General features: G+C 41.8%; 2 protein-coding genes across 8 annotated transcripts in view; both read right to left on the bottom strand.

Moving 5' to 3' along the window:
- LOC132873196 (adhesion G-protein coupled receptor G2) overlaps nucleotides 1-18,266 on the bottom strand; it is a 194,613-nt gene that overhangs the window by 92,124 nt on the left and 84,223 nt on the right. For 6 of the 7 annotated variants that reach the window (XM_060908529.1, XM_060908534.1, XM_060908531.1 and 3 more), the window contains 11 exons: nucleotides 18,114-18,153; nucleotides 17,893-17,930; nucleotides 17,665-17,798; nucleotides 17,322-17,439; nucleotides 13,589-13,653; nucleotides 13,194-13,241; nucleotides 13,053-13,108; nucleotides 12,899-12,930; nucleotides 9,307-9,349; nucleotides 9,196-9,221; nucleotides 1,177-1,295 (listed from right to left, as the gene is read on the bottom strand). In XM_060908529.1, the coding sequence (XP_060764512.1) occupies nucleotides 1,177-1,295; nucleotides 9,196-9,221; nucleotides 9,307-9,349; nucleotides 12,899-12,930; nucleotides 13,053-13,108; nucleotides 13,194-13,241; nucleotides 13,589-13,653; nucleotides 17,322-17,439; nucleotides 17,665-17,798; nucleotides 17,893-17,930; nucleotides 18,114-18,153 (719 nt within the window). The remainder of the gene's footprint in view (nucleotides 1-1,176; nucleotides 1,296-9,195; nucleotides 9,222-9,306; nucleotides 9,350-12,898; nucleotides 12,931-13,052; nucleotides 13,109-13,193; nucleotides 13,242-13,588; nucleotides 13,654-17,321; nucleotides 17,440-17,664; nucleotides 17,799-17,892; nucleotides 17,931-18,113; nucleotides 18,154-18,266) is intronic. The other variant, XM_060908535.1, reaches the window with a different exon arrangement.
- Nucleotides 1-18,266, bottom strand: part of uspl1 (ubiquitin specific peptidase like 1) — a 504,778-nt gene that overhangs the window by 414,145 nt on the left and 72,367 nt on the right. The window lies entirely within an intron of this gene.

The raw sequence follows: 18,266 nt of genomic DNA, 5'->3' as shown, positions 1-18,266 counted from the left end.
CAGAGGAGGCAGCAAAGGTAGGCAGGTTAAAGCAGCTTAAATAAGGCACTCTATGAGAAATATGCCAATAGAATGTGTAGAAGGGAATCAGTTGAGCTGACAGCTGATGTGGGCTGGCTTGTGATCAGCTGTAGTCAGCTGATGTAGCTGGGATTGAGGGCTGAGCTTGACTTCATGGCCTACCAGAACTACGCTATGCTTGATTTCTGTCAGGACCACTTTCATCAAGGAACTTTATTTACATTGCAATATTTGCAACAAGTTGCATTTGGTGGGTGGCTCTGTTCTGGGACCTTCCTGCCCTTCCATGTGCATACATGGAAAGGGTAAAGCAGGGAGAGCCACAGCAAACCCCCATGCTTTCATGGAAGAGCCAGCAGGAGGAGCTTGCTGAATTATTAAATAGGAAGCAAGTTAAACCAAGATGAAATACGGTGAGGCAAGTTGAAGCTTCACAGATTGCTAGTTGGGGTGACATAGCTAGTAAGTTTATACAGACAGCCTGAGCAGTAATATTGCTTGTTCTATACTGCTTATGCAGTAATATTTATTGCTTAATCTAGTGCAGTTTGAATGAATGGGGCAGGTCAGGCTGGATGGCACTGCCTCTGGACACAGTTGGTGAAATTCTGAAATTAAAAGCAGGACAAGAATTGGCCATTTGTGGTCCAAGCCTGGAATATGGGCTGTTCAAACGATTAAATTATCCAATGCAGAGGACCATGTGAGGCGTGTCATAAACCTTTTAATAACAGAACTAAAGAGCTTTTCGGGGTTTGGGATTTTTTTGGCTGTTAAAGGCAAGTACTTGTCTTTAAAGGTGGTAGCTTACACACTACTGGAAAACTCCATCTCTAGTTCCTCTACTCAAGGAAAATCTGCCAACCTCAGAAGCATGACCTACATGCAGGAACTTTTAATAATCCAGGTGGGCCACCCATAAAATAAGTGTAAACGCCTGCATAAGTTGACTGTACACGGAGAGAACTTTCCCTGTCCTGTGTAAACACTGGCATGTCTTTTGAACTTGTCTTTTGAAGACCCTGACTTTCAGTTGCCAACCCTGAATACAGTCCATAAAGTAAAATGCAGTATAAAACATGAAGATGCATAAAGAATGAAGATGCATTTAGTACAGTTTTACTTTTGTTGAAGCTGTAAAAGTAATATACATACCCACTCTGGTGACAGTGCCATCAGTGATAGTGACGCTCTGGTTTTGGAATGCACCCAGTAATGCTGAGTGGAGTAAACACACATCTATGGCTTTGCTTAGTTTCACAATGATGGTGCATCTTTGCAAGCAAGTAAATGAAGAGTATTAATTTTAAGCAAAAGGAACTTTGCAGTATTTGTGCATTTCTGTTGTCATCAGATTAATATAAACATACGCAAATATGTGATAGCTCTCAGGTTAATATTCTGAATCCCCTTTCACATATGAAATCCATTATTGTATGAGATATAAAACAACATAGAATAGATTACAAATTTTAATTCCCAATCCCATAACAAAAGTAACAGATATCATGTTACCACCTGATTGTCTCATCTCATCTCATTATCTCTAGCCGCTTTATCCTTCTACAGGGTCGCAGGCAAGCTGGAGCCTATCCCAGCTGACTACGGGCGAAAGGCGGGGTACACCCTGGACAAGTCGCCAGGTCATCACAGGGCTGACACATAGACACAGACAACCATTCACACTCACATTCACACCTACGGTCAATTTAGAGTCACCAGTTAACCTAACCTGCATGTCTTTGGACTGTGGGGGAAACCGGAGCACCCGGAGGAAACCCACGCGGACACGGGGAGAACATGCAAACTCCACACAGAAAGGCCCTCGCCGGCCCCGGGGCTCGAACCCAGGACCTTCTTGCTGTGAGGCGACAGCGCTAACCACTACACCACCGTGCCGCCCCCACCTGATTGTATTTAATGAAATGCAAATGGAGGATGAACCTTGCGAAGCTGGATATGACGTATAATTAATGAGGTGGCAAGTCCATTATTGTGAAAAGCCCAATCTGAGGCATTAGCTAGTTAGCAACATGGCATGAGTCAAGCTGCATCACATATCTGTTGAGCGAGTTATTTTCCTGTTTATGAAGACTTGTTTTGTTCAAGCAAAGGCTATTTATAGCATATTTGCTTTTACAGTGGGACCGCTGTATCTGCTGACTCCGTTACTGTGGTTTCAGACTACAAGCATGACCCTCAAACTATAATTCCCACACACCCTGCTTATTAACCCTTAACCATGCACAACTCCTTTCACTTATTACTCACCTTATTTAAATCCCAGCTTCTGCTAGATTGTCTTGTGTTTGTTTTTATTTTCCATATAGATGCTCATTGTGTTCCTTACTTACCCTGTCACTTTTTCATGTCTGTTTTTTTTTTGTTCCTTTGATTATCCTGTGTAAATAAGTTTTCTGCAGGCTCCCAAGTGGCACTATCATCTGGAAATTGCTAGTTTGAATGCCAATGATGTCATAGTGGAGCCTAATAGAGCAAAATTGGCCTCCCTCCCTGAGAACGGTGGCATAATCTCTCCCCATCCATTATATGTGAGCTCATTTATACAGTAACGGGCAGATAACACTTTCCTCTAAGTGTGTTACATTGTCCCCTAACATTGCATAAGCAGCAGTTCAAAAAGATGCAGAGGAAGCATGTGATGACCTTCAACTCCCTGGTTGGTGGGGTTGGTGGCTGTCATGTGATAGGGGAGGCCTATCTGGTGGTGTCAGTAAACCTGCCAAAGACACACAAACTACAAACATGGACACTCAGAACTACAAGCCCCAAGATCCACAGCACCCTCTGTCACCAGAGTATTAATCACAGCTGACACTCATCTCCCTAACTAGCTCTTCCCATACTTAAGCCACTCTCAAACACTGTTCCAATGCGAAGTATCATTCTGTTTCATCCAGTCCATACCAAGCTTTGCTATTCTCTATCTGCCTCTTGATTTTCTGACCTTTGCTAGCTCTATTTCATTTACATGCTGTCTCATCTATTCTACGATGTTTGCTGATTGCCTGACCCTCACTTGCTTCCTGACTTCGCTTCTAGTCTATCGTTTTGGCATTGTCGACAGTCTGCTTCCCTGCTCTCCTCTGCATTTATATCCGTAAGTGCCTGCATTCTGACTGAATACTTCGCCACCATGGATGTAGCAGAAGAGGTGAAGCAGACTGCTTTGAATGCTCAGGGATGCTTATTGGGAGAACATCAACAGATGCTAGCAGATCTCAACACCCATATGATGCAACTAGCAACCATGATGTCGCAGGCCCTCCTACTGCACCCTGAGTCTTCCCAGCCCTGTACTACAACTTCCTGCACCTGAGAAGTTCACCGGAAATGCTCTCAACTGTAAGGGTTTCTTGCTTCAATGTTCCATGTATTTCGCTACCATGCCGAACCTCTCCGATAAATATAAGATCACCAAATTCCTTTCTTTCCTCACTGGCAAAGTGCTATGCTGGGCAAATGCATTGTGGAACAAGAACCAAGAGCAAGCCACTTCTTATGAAGAGTTATTAAGAGAGTTTTCGACCATGAACTGGAGGAAATCGGTGAAAGTCTGCTGTCCATTCCACAAGGTCCGTGAAGCATGGCAGAATATGCTTTCGACTTCAGAACACTAGCAGCAGCCAGTGGATGGAACGAACCTGCTTTGAAAGCCGTCTTTCACCAAGTTCTATGTCCTGCAATTCTTAGTGAACTAGCTTGCTGGGACAAACAACTCATGCTGGACTCTCTTATCCATTTAGTCATTTGACTCGATCATCTGTTGGCACACCGCCCTTCCATTCAGAAAAGTGCTAAGCCTATCACAACTTCTGAGGACAGTTTGCCCATGGAGATCTCATGCACCCGGCTGTCCTGCTCTGAGCATGAAAGAAGGAGAAGAGAGGGTTTGTGCTTCTACTGTGGGAGTTCCGAGCATCAGCTCAACCACTGTCCCATTTGTCTGTCTTGTACAGCTCCAGCAGAAGGTTCGACATGCACTGTGAGTCCGGTGAGAAAATTTAATTCCAGGTCTTTTAAAGTGCCAGTATTACTGAAGCTGAATGGCTCCATACACGTCCTGTGTGCTTTTATCGATTCAGGGGTGGAAGGAAACCTCATCAGCTGCTCTATCATGCAGAAATTCAACCTGCCCACAATCCCCCTGCAGAGCGCACTCAGCATTAGGACCATTGACAGAGGACCAATAGAAGATGGCTTCATCACTTCACGGACCACGCCACTCCACATCCAAGTGGGCATTCTGCATTCTGAACACATCTTGCTCTATGGCACTAATACTGTAAGTCACAATCTTATTCTTGGCTATCCATGGTTGCAGCTTCACGATCCCTTGATTTCATGGCAGAACAAGGAAATTCTCCAATGGTCTCCAACTTGTTTTCAGAATTGTATCTCTTGTCTCCAAGTCAAGCTTTCATCCACTACTGTGGAGAGTCCTCAGCCTGACTCCCTGGATGGTGTCCCAGAGTGTTATATGGACCTGCAGGAGGTCTTTAGCAAGGGAAAGGCATGCGGGCTACCACCACATTGGCCCTATGACTGCGCTATTGACCTACTGCCAGGCATGTCACTACCATGGGGGCATATCTACCCCCTGTCCCAGAAGGAACACACCACAATGGAGGAGTACATCCAAGAGGCCCTTAAGCAAATATACATCCTCCTGTCCAAATCTCCTGCTTCTGCAGCCATTTTTTGTGGAGAAATGAGGCAGCGGACTCTGGCCATGTATTGATTATAGAGGTTTGAACCAGATATCTGTAAAATACCCCTACCCTCTTCCACTAGTTCCTGCAGCACTAGAACAACTGAGATCAGCTATGATCTTTTCCAAGTTGGATCTCCGCAGTGCATACAACTTGATCAGGATCAAAAAGGGTGATGAATGGGAGACCACTTTTAGCACAACCACCAGCTATTTTGAGTATCAGGTGATGCCATATGGTCTTTCTTCGGCACCTAGCATGTTCCAGTGCTCCATCAATGACGTGCTACAGGACATGCTAGGTAGATATGCCATTGCATACATTGATGACATCTTGATCTACTCCCCAGATGAAGAAAGTCACCAGAAACATGTCAGAACCATCCTGGACCGCCTACTAGAAAATCACCTCTATATCAAAGCCGAGAAATGCAAGTTTCATCAGGTTCAAATCTCATCTCATTATCTCTAGCCGCTTTATCCTTCTACAGGGTCACAGGCAAGCTGGAGCCTATCCCAGCTGACTATGGGCGAAAGGCGGGGTACACCCTGGACAAGTCGCCAGGTCATCACAGGGCTGACACATAGACACAGACAACCATTCACACTCACATTCACACCTACGGTCAATTTAGAGTCACCAGTTAACCTAACCTGCATGTCTTTGGACTGTGGGGGAAACCAGAGCACCCGGAGGAAACCCACGCGGACACGGGGAGAACATGCAAACTCCACACAGAAAGGCCCTCGCCGGCCCCGGGGCTCGAACCCAGGACCTTCTTGCTGTGAGGCGACAGCGCTAACCACTACACCACCGTGCCGCCCGGTTCAAATCTCCTTCCTAGGATATATTATAAGCACTGAAGGAGTTAGCATGGACTCCTCCAAGGTCTCTGCGGTTACATCCTGGCCCACACTGTAAGAGAGCTTCAGTGTTTTTGGGGGTTCACAAATTTCTACCACTGGTTCATCAGGGGCTTCGGCGCTGTAGCTACCCCCTTAATGAATTTGCTGAAGAAGGGACCAAAGCGCCTCCAGTGGAACCCCAAGGCTGAAGAAGTATTTCAGCATCTCAAGCAGGTCTTCACATCTGCTCTGGTCCTCCAGCATCCAGATCCCACTAAATTGTTTACAGTAGAAGTGGTATCTGACATGGGAATAGGCGCGATTCTGTCTCAGTGGTTTGATGAGAAACAGAGACTACATCCCATAGCTTTCTTCTCGAAGAAACTTTCTTCTGCAGAGAGGAACTAGTCACCCTTTTATCATTCTCACGGACCACAAGAATCTGGAATACCTCAAGAAAGCCAAGAGGCTAAACCCTCGCCAGGCCAGGTGGGCACTGTTCTTCATGAGGTTCAATTTCACCATTACATTTTCACCCCGGCTGCAAGAACACCAAGGTCGATGCTCTATCTTGCAGTTTTGGTTCCATGCACCAAGATTCTGTAAACCACCCCATTCTTCCAACTCAATGTTTCGTACAATCCATCATCTGGGACCTGGACCGAGAGATAAGGAACGTTCAACTACAAATTCTTCCAAATAACCTTCCACCTGGTCTATTCTGCGTGCCCAAGCGATTTTGAGGTCGACTAATCACATGGGCCCATTTGTCACCCACCACAGGTCATCCTGGCAGTCACTGCACCCATCTAATGCTAAAGAATAAGTATTGGTGGGAAAACATGCTTACTGAAATTAACCAGTTCATAGCTTCTTGTTCTACGTGTGTTCAGGCTAAAGTTCCTAGAACCCCTCCTGCTGGCAAATTGTGCCCCCTCCCCATTCCTCAGAGACCCTGGTTCCATATAGCCATTGACTTCATCATGGACCTCCCTCCCTCAGAAAAGAACACTACCATTATGGTAACCATTGACCGCTTCTCGAAGGCCCTTCAGCTCATTCCCTTACTAGGCATCCCAACAGCATCTCAGACAGCAGAACTCCTCTTCCAGTATGTGTTTAGGTACTATGACATCCCAGAGGATCTAGTCAGTGACCAAGGCTCACAATTCATTTCTTGCTTCTGGACCTGCTTTATGGAGAGGTTAGGGGTCACAGTGAGTCTTACATCAAGCTACCACCCACAACCCAATGGCCAGGTTGAGAGAGCAAACCAGGAAATCTGCTGCTTCCTGAGAATCCTCTGCATGCACAACCAGGGGGACTGGGCATGCTTTCTCTCATGGGCCAAGCATGCACAAAACTCCCACAACACAATTAACACCATTTCAGTGCATACTCAGCTACCAACCACCCCTGTCCCCCTGGGACAATGCACCAAGCCAAGTATGGGCCATGGAGGATTGGTTCACATGCAGCCAAATTATATGGGAGGAGGTTCACCAATGTCTTGAAACAATCAATGCTAAGTATAAAGAATATGTAAACAAACACAGAGGAGAAAATCCAGACTTTTCCCTGGGCGACAGAGTATGGGTGACCACTAGAAATCTTAGAGAGCTCAACACCTGCAGAAAGCTTCAGCAATGCTACATTGGGCCATACAGCACGTTAACGAAGTTTCCTATTGCCTAGAACTCCCCCCTCACAGCAGGTTATCCCCCACGTTTCATGTCTCCAACCTTAAACCAGCTATCCTGGGCCATCTCGCTGAAAACACTCCAGTCCAAGAACACCCTGAACACTTTCTAGAGGGGGAACCCATCTACCAGGTAAATAAGATCCTCGGTTCCAGACATAGAAGAGGACAGGTCAAAAACCTGGTAGATTGGGAAGGTTATGGACCAGAAGAAAGAATCTGGGTTCTTGCCAAAGACATTCTAGACCCTCTCCTCAGACAAGAATTCCATGCCCAACATCCACACAAACCAGCACCTTGAGGTAGGGGGCATCCTCGAAAAACTTCAGCTCCCAGAGGGAGCACCTGGGGGGCCCTGTCAGTAAACCTGCCGAAGACACACAAACTACAAACATGGCCACTCAGAACTACAAGCCCCAAGATCCACAGCACCCTCTGTCACCAGAGTATTAATCACAGCTGACACTCATCTCCCTAACTAGCTCTTCCCTATTTAAGCCACTCTCAAACACCACTCCCATGCAAAGTATTGTCCTGTTTCATCCAGTCCATACCAAGCCTTGCTATTCTCTATCTGCCTCTTGATTTTCTGACCTTTGCTAGCCTTATTTCGTTCACGCTCTTTGTCTTATCTATTCTATGTTGCTTGCTGATAGCCCAACCCTCACTTGCTTCCTGACCTCGCGTCTAGTCTATACTTTTGACATTGTCAACAGTCTGCTTCCCCACTCTCCTCTGCATTTACATCCGTCAGTGCCTGCATTCTGACAAGTGGGTGGGAATTCTCCCTATCTAAATTAGGGAGAAAACCGGGGGGGGGGGGGCACTTGTCCACGGCTCAGAAACGATGATAAAAATATTAAGTGGAAAAGTTAGAATCCCGTTCATTCAGTACATTGTGAGTACACATTCACATAACGTTTTTTATAACAGTATATTGTTTTATTATTACTGTTGTTATATTGGGCAGCATGGTGGTATAGTGGTTAGCGCTGTTACCTCACAGCAAGAAGGTCCTGGGTTCGAGCCCAGCGGCTGGTGAGGGCCTTTCTGTGTGGATTTTGCATGTTCTCCCCGTGTCTGTGTGGGTTTCTTCCGGGTGCTCCGGTTTCCCCCACAGTCAAGACATGCAGGTTAGGTTAATTGGTGGCTCTAAATTGACCATAGGGTGAGTGTGAATGGTTGTTTTGTCTCTGTATCAGCCCTGTGATGATCTGGCGACTTGTCCAGGGTGTACCCTGCCTCTCACTCAGAGTCAGCTGGGATAGGCTCCAGCTTGCCTGCGACCCTGTAGAACAGGATAAGTGGCTACAGATAATGGATGGATGTTGTCATATTATGTGTAATTTATAAATGAAACTTTATCATAGGTATGCACATGAAAAACAAGCTATGGTTCACGTCTATCTGTGGTTTTGGTTATCTGTGTTAGATCTTGGAATGTATCCCTGCGGCTATGGCAGTCCCACTGTATCTGCCAATGTTTTCTTTGCTTGTTGAGTTTGCTGCCATTTGCTTTACACTGAGGCAGTATGAGTAGTGCCACTGCAATATCACTACATTTACAACACCACCAGCAATGCCACAACATGTAAATCTGTTCCAATTCCCATGGAAGCCATGACAGGTTCCCGTAAATGTTACTAGTCTATCTCCTGTTGACCTAACATTTCAACTTTACTATTTTGCTCTGATTCCCACAGGACACCATTACAGCATAATAACAGCAAATATATGGTTTTCACTCTGAGTGGGAATGAGGTATAAGCTATTGATTGTAAGCAAGATTTTAACCCTAAATTCCTTGCATCTTCTCTCAATAATAAATTGATTTGGACAAAATCAACTAACAAATGCAAAGGTAAATTTTTATAGACAAAGTTGAAAGCAAATTTACCTTCTTTTACATGTCACAGTAGAATTCTATATGAACAAAATATATACCATTATAAAGATTAATTTTTAAAATATTAACAAATGCTTTTACTTCTAACTCAAAGATACTTACTTCATATATTTGGGAAATGTTCTTCAAAGCTTGGCAACCAAGACTAAATGAAAAACACACACACACACACACACACACACACACACACACACACACACACACACAGATGCGGTCATAAGTTTACATACATGGACATGAGTATCATCATGCATGGAAAGGAATGTCACGGCAATATTAGGCTTTCAGTGATTTTGTTGAACTATTCTTTTTCTGCAGCTGAATGTCTGTGAAACATACAAGTTTAATAGAAAAAAAGAATTTGGTGTACAAGTCAAACAATTTTACATTGCCATGGACTGAGAGGCTCCAACAATCGACACCTTCAAACTCAACTATCACAAATGCAGGTCACAGAAGGATGAAATTCAGATGAAGTTTTAATGACAGCTGGCTGGTAAACAAATCCAAACTGTCAGGCAATATCAAAAACAGTAAACAAGTAGTGGTCATGTGATGTACAAACAGACAAGAGTAGGCAGAGACAAAAGGCAAAATCCAAAATGTAAGTCAAAGTCCAGATAAACAATCATGCAAAATAAAAGGCTTAGTACAAACAGACACAAGTGTACTGAGCGATACTTTGCAGCATGTGTGTGTGTGTGTGTGTGTGTGTGTGTGTGTGTGTAGTCTGTGGGTGGTAAAAGAGAGCAACTGGACTCGCTTGAAGATTCTTGAAGACGTTTCACCTTTCATCCGAAAGGCTTCTTCAGTTCTGTCTGACTAATAGGGAGTATCAGGTATTTATCCTCTCATGGATGAAAAGCAATCCTAAGGTGTTGTTGAGTCATCCTGTTGGTGTGGGTCACTGGGGGCTGGGTGTGAATGGCCTAGAGAGTCATTGGGGTGATCAATGGTTGTTGGTTCTCTCTGTCCTCCTGTGAGTCACTGAAAACAGCTGGGTTTTGGTGTGCATTCAGTTGTCTGGAAAGTGTGCCAAGGACTGCATTGTAGGTGGCTGATAAACGGTGTCTTAGACCACCACCTCTGTTCAGTGATGGCCATTCCAAGTTGACAAAAATGGCTTCTTTAACTCCTCACTCATACCAACGATACTCTCTGGCTAAAATGCATACGTTGCAATCCTGAAATGAGTGTCCTTTGTTGTTAAGATGAAGACAGACAGCAGAGTCCTGGCCTGAGGAACTAGCTCTCCTGTGTTGAGCCATGCGCCTGTGAAGCGGTTGTTTTTTGTCCCCCAATATACAAGTCCGTGCATTCCTCACTGCACTGAATTGCATACACTATGTTGTCCTGTTTGTGTCTAGCTATTCTGTCCTTAGGGTGGACCAGTTTCTTCTTCAGGGTGTTACTGGGTCTGAAATGTACCGGAATGTTGTATTTGTAGAAGATCCTCCTGAGTTTCTCAGATAGACCAGAAATGTAGGGAATGACAATGTTCTTGCTTTTGTTCCTGTTATCCTCCTTGTCCATTATGTTCCTTTTTCTGCTCTTGAAGAAAGCCCAGTTGGGATACCTGCAGTTCTGAAGTGCTTTCTTGATGTGATTTTACTCCTCCTCTTTTCCCTGTACCATTGTAGGAATGTTCTGAGCCCTGAGATGCAAGGTCCTAATGACCCCCAATTTGTGTTCCAGTGGGTGGTGTGAGTTGAAGAGTAGGTACTGATCTGCTTGTGTGGGTTTCTGGTAGACCTCGATGCTAAGGGTTCTGTCTTGTCTAATGTGTACATCACAATCCAAGAAGGCTAGATTATTCCCACTTATGTCCTCCCAAGTGAAATTGATGTTGATATCCACTGCACTGATGTGCTTAAAGGCTTCCACCTCATGGGTTTTGATTTTAACCCAGGTGTCATCCACATATCTGAACCAGTGGCTGGGAGCAACTCCTGAAAAAGTGGTCAAAGCTTTATGTTCCACTTCCTCCATGTATAGATTGGCCACAATAGGGGACACTGGTGAGCCCATGGCGCATCCATGCTTTTTTCTGTAGAAACTTTCATTAAACTGGAAATAGGTGGTGGTCAGGCAGAGGTCAAGCAGGGTGCAAATCTGGTCCATGGTGAGGTTCGTTCGATCCAGTAAGGTGCTGTCTTGAAGGAGTCGTTTTCTAACAGATTTGACTGCTTCTGTGGTGGGAATGCAGGTGAATAGAGAAGTAGCAGCCATGTTAGAAGACTGTTGCGCATTCTGGGAAATGGAATTCTGGATATGAGTTGACATGACATCAGCTAAAGTTTGCAGCTGACCACACAGACAAAGAAAAAGCCCTCTGCAGGAAAGTTTTATAGTCAGTGAAGACAAAAATCGAGTTGTTTGGCCACAATGACTAGAGGTACAGAGGAACACTGTACCAACTGTTAAGCAGCACAATGCAAAAATCCTGCAGATACAGGTCAAGAGCTTCATTTAATGTTAACAAATATAAGTGTGATCTCTGTGAATTTTGATTGTAGCAAGGATTGTACCAGAATGGCTGGTTTGAGTATTTCATAAACTGCTGATTGCCTGGGAATTTCACACACAACAGTCTCTAGAGTTTACACAGAATGGTGAAAACAAACAAACAAAAAAACATCCTGTATGTGGAGGGCCAGCAGGCTGTGAAACACCTTATTGATGAGAGAAATCGGAAGAGAATGACTAGACTAGTCTGAGCTGATGCAAAGTTTATAGTAACTCAAATAATCATTCTTTACAACCTTGGAAAAAGAAATGAAAAGCATCTCAGAACACACAACACATCAAACCTTGAGGTGGATGGGCCACAACAACAGAAGACCATATCAGGTTCAACTCCTGTCAGCCAAGAACAGGCATCTGAGATTATCATGGGCACAGGCACACCTGGACAGTTAAAGATCAGAATAATAATTAAAAAAAAACTCACCTGGTCTTTTTTCTAGCCTTTAACTGTTCAATTTATTTGAGGCTGTGCCCATGATTCCTGTCATCATGTAATGTAATTATGTCAACATCAGCCAGAATCTCAAAGAAATGTTCCCAACATCTTGTGGAATCCATGCCATGAAGAGTTGAGGCTTCATGCTGTGAATCTCCCATTCTGCAGCATCCCAAATGTGTTCTATTTGGAAAGCCAGTGAAGAACACTGAACTCATTGTCATGTTCATGAAACCAGTTTGTGGTGACTTTTGCTTTGTGACATGATGCATTATCATGCTGGAATAGCCATTAAAAGATGTGTAAATTGTGGCCATAAAGGGATGCACATGGTCAGCAACAATACTCAAGTAGGCATTAAAGTGATAATTGATTGGTATTAACAAGCCGAAAGTGTGCCAAGAAAACATTCTCCACACCATTACATCACATACACCAACCTGGACTGTTGACACCAAGCAGGCTGGGTCCATGGTTTCATGTTGCTGGCACCAAATTCTGACCCTACTATCTGTGTGCTTCAGCAGAAACTGAGATTCATTAAACCATGCTACATTTTTTCAGTTTTCAACTGTCCAGTTTTGGTGACATTCTGTTCTTCTCTGACAAAAGTAGAACCCATCATGGTCTTCAGCTGAGGCAGCCCATCTGCCTCAAGTTTGATAATTGCATGAATGAGTAAATGTACAGGTATTCCTAATAAAGTGCGTGGATAGATGGATAGATACTTACTTAGTGATGTTACATGTGGAATTTGTTAATATCTGTGGAAAAAGAAAATAATCAGTTGTGTCCTTCCTTCCAACATAAGCTAGTAGAGTTCATATGATTTTAAACTTATGGAGTGTGTTGAAGGCACCCAATACAGCTTCACCAGAAAACTCACTTGTGTCATATTAAATTTGAAGTCTGCAGTTTTAGTTTCCAAACTATAATAGGCAGCTATAAGAAATAACACAGAGAAAGGTAGCTTGAGTTGAAATCCTAATTATTAATTCGCAATATATTAATTTATATATTCTCTCACCGGTACTGTTGCAAGAGGAAGAACAGTTACAAGAATTTGGTTGATTTCCTGAGGAGTAAAAGAATTAAAATAAACTTCAAATGTGATAGCATGCCATATGAGAAAGTTATATAATGGTCTGATCAGTGTATCATTCATTACTCCATTCAAAATTAGTCATTATGTATGATTTTAAATTTTAAATTAAATTATAATTATGTCTAATTATAAAGACATTCATATGAATATTGTGAGTCCAGTGCAGTTGTGTATACATATTTTATCTACCTCATTATTTGAACAATAGACATTATACTGTATCATAAAACAGGCTACACTAAGGATGAAAGAAATAATGATCCTGAATAATCAACTGTAAAAGGAGCACATATTGCCACTATATTTGCTCCACATACCAAAGGTGCAGTTCATTTGGTCTGGATTGGCGAGTGAAACATATGCTGTTTCACTGTTCCCATTGCTGAAAAATAGATAGATAGATAGATAGATAGATAGATAGATAGATAGATAGATAGATAGATAGATAGTGTTTCTTTTGCATGTATTGTGTATGCATGTGTGCGTGCATGTGTGTGACCTGTATGTATATAATTTATGTAAATATTTACGTAATTTTTTGTGTATATAATGTGTGTATATATATATATATATATATATATATATATATATATATATATATATATATATATTTTTTACACACACACACACACACACACACACACACATATATATATATATTTTACACACACACACACACACACACACACACACATATATATATATATATATATATATATATATATATATATATATATATATATATATATATATATATACACATATGTGTGTGTGTAATATATATATATATATATATATATATATATATATATATATATATATATATATATATATATACACACACTATATTGCCAAAAGTATTTGCTCACCTGCCTTGACTCACATATGAGCTTAAGTGACATCCCATTCCTAATCCATAGGGTTCAATATGATGTCGGTCCACCCTTTGCAGCTAGAACAGCTTCAACTCTTCTGGGACGGCTGTCCACAAGGTTTAGGAGTGTGTTTATGGGAATTTTTGACCATTCTTCCAGAAGCGCATTTGTGAGGTCACACACTGATGTTGGATGAGAAGGCCTGGCTCTCAGTCTCCGCTCTAATTCATCCCAAAGGTGTTCTATCAGGTTGAGGTCAGGACTCTGTGCAGGCCAGTCAAGTTCATCCACACCAGACTCTGTCATCCATGTCTTTATGGACCTTGCTTTGTGCACTAGTGCACAGTCATGTTGGAAGAGGAAGGGGCCAGCTCCAAACTGTAAAAACAGTCTGCATGCCTAGGTCATACCTGTGGCCATGGAAGTGATTGGAACACCTGATTCCGATAATTTGGATGGGTGAGCAAATACTTTTGGCAATCACACACACTGTATACTGTATATACAACAATTATTCACTGAAGGCAAAGTGAACTTCAGTGAATAATAACCGAAACGAAGTTGAGGTTACTATTCACCGATATTCACTGAACCTGAGGCAGATAACTGTTTTAGTATAAATACACAGGTGATTATTAAAATAAAGAAATAAATCATAATTGTTTTTAAAAATAATTTATTTCAATCTTCAAAAGTACCATGCAAATGTAATGCGCGCAGACTTGCATCACTTATCTATGTTGAGTCACATAAAATACTTTGTTTTGAAATAGATAAAATTAATCACCATTCCACCTTACCTTTGAAGAGTTTTAGACCAAACTTCATCGCATCATTAGTGCTTTTAGGAACAGCATTTTCTTTCATAATTTTTACAGTGGTGCTTGAAAGTTTGTGAACCCTTTAGAATTTTCTATGTTTCTGCATAAATATGACCTGCAGTAAAACGTCATCAGATTTTAACACAAGTCCTAAAAGTAGATAAAGAGAACCCAGTTAAACAAATGAGACAAAAATATTATACTTGGTCATTTATTTATTGAGGAAAATGATCCAATATTATATGTTGAGTAGCAAAAGTATGTGAACCTTTGCTTTTAGTATCTGGTGTGACCCCCTTATGCAGCAATAACTGCAAGTAAATGTTTCTGGTAACTGTTGATCAGTCCTGCACAATGGCTTGGAGGAATTTTAGCCCATTCCTCCATACAGAACAACTTCAACTCTGGGATGTTGGTGGGTTTTCTCACATTAACTGCTTGCTTCAGGTCCTTCCACAACATTTTGATTGGATTAAGGTCAGGACTTTGACTTGGCCATTCCAAAACATTGTCTTCTTTAACCATTCTTTGGTAGAATGACTTGTGTGCTTAGGGTTGTTGTCTTGCTGCATGACCCACCTTCTCTTGAGATTCAGTTCATGGACAGATGTCTGGACATTTTCCTTTAGAATTTGCTGGTATAATTCAGAATTCATTGTTCCATCAATGATAGTAAGCCATCCTGGCCCAGATGCAGCAAAATCGGCCCAAACCATGATACTACCACCACCATGCTTCACAAATGGGATAAGGTTCTTATGCTGGAATGCAGTGTTTTCCTTTCTCCAAACATAACGCTTCTCATTTAAACCAAAAAGTTCTATTTTGGTCTCATCCATCCACAAAAGATTTTTCCAATAGCCTTCTGGCTTGTCCACGTGATCTTTAGCAAACTGCAGACGAGCAGCAATGTTCTTTTTGGAGAGCAGTGGCTTTCTCCTTGCAACCCTGCCATGCACACCATTGTTGTTCAATTCTCCTGATGGTGGACTCATGAAAATTAACATTAGCCAATGTGAGAGAGGCCTTCAGTTGCTTAGAAGTTACCCTGGGGTCCTTTGTGACCTCACCGACTATTATACACCTTGCTCTTGGAGTGATCTTTGTTGGTCGACCACTCCTGGGGAGGGTAACAATGGTCTTGAATTTCCTTCATTTGTACACAATCTGTCTGACTGTGGATTGGTGGAGTCCAGACTCTTTAGAGATGGTTTTGTAACCTTTTCCAGCCTGATGAGCATCAACAACGCTTTTTCTGAAGTCCTCAGAAATCTCCTTTGTTTGTGCCATGATACACTTCCACAAACATCTGTTGTGGAGCTCAGACTTTGATAGATCCCTGTTCTTTGAATAAAACAGGGTGCCCACTCACACCTGATTGTCTTCCCATTGATTGAAAACACCTGACTCTAATTTCACCTTCAAATTAACTGCTAATCCTAGAGGTTCACATACTTTTGTCACTCACAGATATGTAATATTGGATCATTTTCCTCAATAAATAAATGACCAAGTATAATATTTTTGTCTCATTTATTTCATTGGGTTCTCTTTATCTACTTTTAGGACTTGTGTTAAAATCTGATGATGTTTTAGGTCATATTTGTGCAGAAATATAGAAAATTCTAAAGGGTTCACAAACTTTCAAGCACCACTGTACACACCCACACCATAAGATGAGGTGGTATACTTCAGCTCATGAGCAGTTCCTTCCCTCTCCATAGTCTTTTCTCTTCACATCATCCTGGTACAAGTTGATCTCTGTCTCATCATTTCCTAGGGCATTGTTCCAAAGCTGTCTGGGCTTTTTTAGATGAGTTTTTGGCAAAATCTCATTTTGAGGCTTAACAATTATTTACGTTTTGTAGTAAACTCTGTGTTTACTCTGGTGAGTACTCTGGTTTCTGACCTGATTACTGACTTTGACATGGATACACCATGCTAACATGTGGAGAAAGATCTGCTCATGATCCAAAATGTACAAACACATCAATCAAGCACAGTGGAGGTACTGAAAGAAGCTGTGGTACAACCCTGGTAAAGCATCACAAAAAAATAATGCAATTCTTTGGTGATGTCAGTGGGTTGCTGGCTTGATGCACTTATTGCAAACAAGGGATATGCAACCAAATATTTTGTGGTATTGACTTTAAGACTATCTTTTCCAATCCTTCTGCTCACCTAAAGATTGGGTGGTCTGACACTAAAGGTGCCATGTACTTGGCTGTTTAACACATCTAGATATAAATATCAGGAAATGAAAGCTGAAATTCTGATCTATCTGCTCATATTCATCTTTTTTTAAAACATGGTTTTATATGGTATGGCTGCTAAATATAAACAAGGTTTCTTACCATGACACATTAACTGTGACACTTGAATTGCAGGAAATGCCACGGGTAAGAGAACCGTTGCATTTTTCAAAGCTTCCAACTGGCGGTTCTGCAGAACTGCTGCGACAAATCCCTTTTACTGTCAGATTAAAAGCTGATAAGTTACATGTTGTCTGTACAATGTATATTATATTTTCTGTAACTTGACAACACTGTAGCACACTTCCTTAGGATGAGAACATTTTATAATTTCTTTAACAACCATAAGCCAAATCAAAAGTGTCAGTGGTATTGCATGCAAATTAAATGCTTTCCAAGTATCAGCCTTTTATATCTTTTTAGTCTGTGTTTTATGAGCACTCACCTACTTGCTCTACCTTGTCTCCAATCACAAAGGCCAGGATGGAGGATTTATTCAGTACTGTGCTCACAGTTTGTATAATGCAACATGTATTGTTTGCCCATGTTAACTGCAACAACACAGTGCATGTAGTTTGCCTAGACCAGGTGTTTTGAGCCATTAGCAACATTATATCATCTTTGCAGAAGGATTTCATAGGAAAATAAAAGAGAAGAAGCTTGGATAACAGACCTTATAGCAGTCATATTGTCGCACACAACAGTCACATCCTAAAAATTTAAATAAATAACAAACTAACTTTTTTGTTTTTCACAAAGACTTATTCATCCCAATATATACATACATTCATATTACAGACACAAACATACAAAACACATCCTAACCACTCAATGTAAGAAACAAAGTACAGTAATTTACAGATTTGGGGGCTGTTATCTAAAAATAGTGCTTACTTTGAATATGTTTGTAGTAGTTTCACTTCCATTTGACACACTGCAAACAAGCATAAGAATGAGGCAATTATCACACAGAATTGTAAGCTTGTACTTTTTAAGCATTTTACTAAGCTGAGACATTACTACCAATGTTCTGATATAAAACCAACA

Source organism: Neoarius graeffei, chromosome 25 (assembly GCF_027579695.1).
Source record: "Neoarius graeffei isolate fNeoGra1 chromosome 25, fNeoGra1.pri, whole genome shotgun sequence".
Lineage (NCBI taxonomy): Eukaryota > Metazoa > Chordata > Actinopteri > Siluriformes > Ariidae > Neoarius > Neoarius graeffei.
This window is presented reverse-complemented; position numbering and strand designations above follow the sequence as displayed.